Source organism: Pipistrellus kuhlii, unplaced genomic scaffold (genome assembly GCF_014108245.1).
Source record: "Pipistrellus kuhlii isolate mPipKuh1 unplaced genomic scaffold, mPipKuh1.p scaffold_m20_p_1, whole genome shotgun sequence".
Classification (NCBI taxonomy): Eukaryota; Metazoa; Chordata; class Mammalia; order Chiroptera; family Vespertilionidae; genus Pipistrellus; species Pipistrellus kuhlii.
Window position 1 is genome coordinate 60019749 of NW_023425404.1, and position 4842 is coordinate 60024590.

At 35.3% G+C, this 4842-nt stretch overlaps 1 protein-coding gene across 1 annotated transcript; it reads left to right on the top strand.

Annotated features, from left to right (window-relative positions):
* The first annotated feature begins 230 nt into the window (after window positions 1-230).
* On the top strand, window positions 231-2231 carry LOC118702682 (olfactory receptor 4F15). The gene has a single exon (XM_036408927.2). The coding sequence runs from the start codon at window positions 254-256 to the stop codon at window positions 1190-1192; it is 939 nt and encodes a 312-aa protein (XP_036264820.1). The 5' UTR covers window positions 231-253; the 3' UTR covers window positions 1193-2231.
* The last annotated feature ends 2611 nt before the right edge of the window (window positions 2232-4842 follow it).

The following is a 4842-nucleotide window of genomic DNA, read 5'->3' on the forward strand; positions in this document are numbered from 1 at the left end:
GAAATATAATTAAACTTGTAATAGTAGTTTTGAAAACCATATGTCATGTGGGAACCAGCTGACTGCTTTAAGTAGAAGTCGGGTGTACATGTGATGAAGATTATTTGGTTGTGTGAGATGTTAATATTATGATTGTTTTCATGGACTGAAGACTTTCTGTCTTGAATACTAACACTTAGCTATACATTCCCCCACCCCCCACCATTTTTCTTCCTTTTAGATAACATGAACATGGACATTGGTGTTTGAGACAATGGATGGAATGAATCACTCCACAGTATCAGAGTTTGTGTTCCTGGGACTCAGTAATTCATGGGAGATTCAGCTTCCCCTTTTTGTCTTCTCCTTTTTGTTCTACTTGGCTGGCATGATGGGAAACCTTGTCATTGTGTTCACTATAACCTTGGATGCTCACCTGCACTCCCCTATGTATTTCCTCCTGGCTAACCTCTCTGCCGTTGATATGTTTTTTTGCTCAATCACAGCCCCTAAAATGATTTGTGATATTTTCAAGAAGCACAAAGCCATCTCCTTTTGTGGATGTATTACTCAGATCTTCTTCACTCATGCTGTTGGAGCCGCTGAGATGGTACTGCTTATCACTATGGCCTTTGATAGATATGTGGCTATATGTAAGCCTCTCCACTACCTGACTATCATGAGTCCAAGAATGTGTCTATACTTTATAGTCACTTCCTGGATTGTTGGCTTTATCCACTCATTGATTCAATTAGTTTTTGTGGTAGATTTGCCTTTTTGTGGCCCTAATGTATTGGACAGTTTTTATTGTGATCTTCCTCGGCTCCTTAGACTTGCCTGCATAAATACACTAGAACTGGAGATCATGGTTACTGTCAACAGTGGGCTTATTTCTGTGGGATCTTTTGTCTTGCTGGTCATTTCCTACATATTTATCCTGTTCACTGTCTGGAAGCACTCTGCAGGTGGTTCATACAAGGCCCTCTCCACTTTGTCAGCTCATATCACTGTGGTGGTTTTGTTCTTTGGGCCGCTGATGTTTTTCTACACATGGCCTTCTCCCACATCACACCTGGACAAATATCTTGCTATTTTTGATGCATTTATCACTCCTTTTCTGAATCCAGTCATCTATACATTCAGGAACAAAGAAATGAAAATGGCAATAAAAAGATTGTACAGTCATCTTGTGCATTACAGGAAGATTTTGTAAATGAATTGGCTCTATGGGGATCTATAGATTCTCCCTCATGCTGGATGCAGAGGAAACATTAAGAAATTTCAGAGAAATATTCGAGACTTAGGCCATGTTATGTGCCTAGAGATCTAGTACTATTAAATTATGGTATCTATTTCATCATTAAATTAGAAATGATGCTGTTCTTTGATACTCTGTACATCAAAGTGTTAAACACCAAATCATATGTCTTTTGTAACTTATGTGGTCTAAGAAAGTGCCATGTAATTGAGCAAATAATGGTTTATCTTTTTTTTCTATTTTGGACAGATTATTCTATTGATAGATGGAATATGTGTTTATATTATTTTCATCTATTTACTACATAACCATTTTGATTTTAATTTTCTTTTTTCCTAATCTGCTTACTTTTTACTTCCCCAGTATCAAGATAGTTTGCTTCCTTATCAGGCTCCTTTATCTGTCAGTATGGGAAATTGTTAATTTTGTATTAGAATTTTGAATTTAAAGCTAGAATGAGTAACCAATATCATTTGTTCTAATCCTCTCTGTTGTACATGCTAAAACTGAGGAATTGAACAGTGACTGGAATGTTTCCAGAGACACACAGCCAAATATCACCAGAGATAGTTAGGCATAAGAAACTATCTCTGGATCCTAGGTCAGTGCCCTTGCCCTTCAAGTCAATATTACATTTAAATTTCTGCTCATATTTCATTCTTTTAACTTTTTCTTATGATTTATTTGAAAAGTGATCTTTACACCTCTCATTTGTATTCCTTCTTCCTAGTAAATTCCCATTAGCATTGAGCACGTCTTTATCAATTCTAAATCCTTTCCTAATTTCTACTGCTAACATATCAATACATTTCCTTGTTCAGGACATACTAAAAGTGGATTTTAAACTATTGCATTAATTATTAAAAATGTTTAAAATTCATTATTAACAGTATTTTTTTTGTCTACAGTGGTGTTCAGAGAGATCTTTAATTAAATTCTATTTTGTAGGCCTAAAGTTCCTCCCAAATATTTACAATTAATGATGTTCCTTTTTTTTTATGGGAAACAATGTGATTGATGAATTGTGTATTCTGTTTTAGTAAGTCACACTTGAGATCATTGTGTTTCTCCCCCAAAAATAAATGTAAAATATTTAAACAAATAGAAAAGAAAATATTTATAAAATATGTGTGCAGGTTTTCTTTACCCAGAAATCATGCAGTCTAAGTCTAGGTATTGCTTTAAGTGTTTTACCTTGAATTTTATAAAGCAGATATCCTCTTTATTCCCATTTTACAACAGAGGGATCTGAGGCACAAAGGTGTTAAATGTTCTCAAGGTCACAATATTCCAAAACTGAATCAGAAAGAATTTGAAAATATGAATAGACAGATTACAACTAATGAATTTGAAGCAGTAATAATAAAACTTTCAACATGCAAATGTCCTGGACTGGATTGCTTCATAGGTGAATTTTACCAAAGTAGTCCAAAAATTTCAAGAGGAGAGAAGATTTCCAAGCTCATTTGTACTCAATACCTATATAATTGTATTAACCAATATCACTCCAATAAATTAAATACAAAAGATCTTCAAGGTCTATTGAGTAATAAACCTGGCTCAAAGTGTTAGAGTTTGGATTCAGGATCTGTTATCCTAACTCCCACATTATGGATCTTGGATAATAACTAACAGAATAACTCATTTAATTGAGAACAATTTCTATATGTTAGCTTTCCACACAAATGGGGACCCCATCACTTCCAAATGGAGGAGAAAAAACAGCCTGGTTTGTATATAGTTATGATGTTATGCTGTGTCTAAATGGCCATTACATTAAACTTTTCTCAGCGATTGCCTTGAAGAATAATGGTGAAGGAAAACCTTTCTAATGGAAAGAACCTCAGGGAATACCTTTCATTGTACACTTTCTTTGGAAGGAAATATGGCTTGTGGCGCAAATCTTACCAATTTGTAAGCAGGACTAATGGTTTGTTTAGTTGTTCAGAGCCTAAGAAAGAATAAACTCATAAAACATTGGTGTTCTGGGGAGAGGAATATAGGTGGATTTCTCAGAAAAACACAGAAAAACGACAGTATTCATGACCATGTGAAATCCTATTAGAGGTTATTCACTCACTGTAGTGTACAGGAACAAAATACCTATCCCTATGGATGTCAATCAGCTTATTTCCCCAGCTGCTCTAGAATTGCTTAACTGGCACTAAAGTGGCCATGGTAGCATGGTCGGCATCTCTGCATAAAATCAACAACATGAACTTCCCCTCGCTAAGTCTGATCTGCTTATCATCACTTCTGAGCGCTCAAGCTTTACAACACCAAAGCAAATGGACCGCACCCTGTGTAGTACTATATCTCACCCTACTCTGAGAGGACTAGCTGTCTACCTTGTGGTAGATTTAATGAAGTTAAACTCTTCTTTCATAAAATGGGGAAATGCTTCTCTTCATAGGAAATTTATCTCTAATCTCACTCCATAGGGATAAATATTCTTTATAAATACATATTACAAAAAGTTATTTATACATAAGTATATATGAATACTTATTATAAATATCTATTTTATATAAACTATATGTAAATATATAAAATATATAGTTATACATATATGAAAATACTATAGGTATCCTCTCTAATAAAAGAGAAACTTGCAAATTGACTGCACCTTTGCTACATCCACAAGCCATGCCCACCAGCCAATCAGGGTGAGTATGCAAATTACTCAACCAAGATGGTGGTTAATTTGCATATCCAGGCCAGAGCGAAGACTGAAGACAGTGTAAAGAAGCCAAGTGCTGCAGAAGGGAACGAAGCTGCAGAGAAGCAAGCAAGCGAGGCAGTGGAGAAGGGAGGGAAGCAGGTGGGCAGCAGAGACCACAGCAGAAAGCCCTATTGCAGGAATCTTCCTGCAAGGGGCATCTAGTATATAATATTACATATTATTATATATTTCATAGTTTGTAATATGTTTATATGATATAAAAATTTATTTAATTATTTATTTATTTATTTATTTTAGGTACTGCTTTGTCTTTCCCATCAACAGTGCTGCTGTCAGCACTACCATTTTATTAATAGAATACCTTTGCTGCTTTATATAGAGTCACATGCAATATTGCATTTGTACATATTTATAGAAAGAGAAGTGTGACTATGGGCTTACACCATGGAATTCATTGGACTTGTGCTCCAATATCAAGTAATAACTGGCTTGATAGAGTACCGTGTTTCCCCGAAAATAAGACATCCTCCAAAAATAAGACCTTCTTTCATGTTTCCTTCTGAGTGAAATATAAGGCATCCCTCCCGAGAATAAGGCCCCCTTAGGCTAAACATGAGAAATTTGGTCCACTGATTCTGAAAGAAATGGAGTCACAAGAAATTCACCAGGAAATTGAGGAATTGGATTGTTATGATGATGTTCCAGAAGATGATGACATGATTGTCATTGAATAAATGAGTAAGTTCTTGATACTGTAGGATTCACAGTTTGTCTGGTTTGTGTTGACAACTACCGTACTACCGTACCGTATACAGGTAATAAATTTCCTTTCTTTTCATTTAACAATAAATGTGTACCGTATTCTTCTTCATGGAAAAATAAGACATCCCCTGAAAATAAGACCTAGCGAATCTTTGGGAGC

Excerpts from the sequence above, each read along its gene's own strand:
- LOC118702682 (XM_036408927.2), top strand. The coding sequence starts at position 254 with ATGGATGGAATGAATCACTCCACAGTATCAGAGTTTGTGTTCCTGGGA.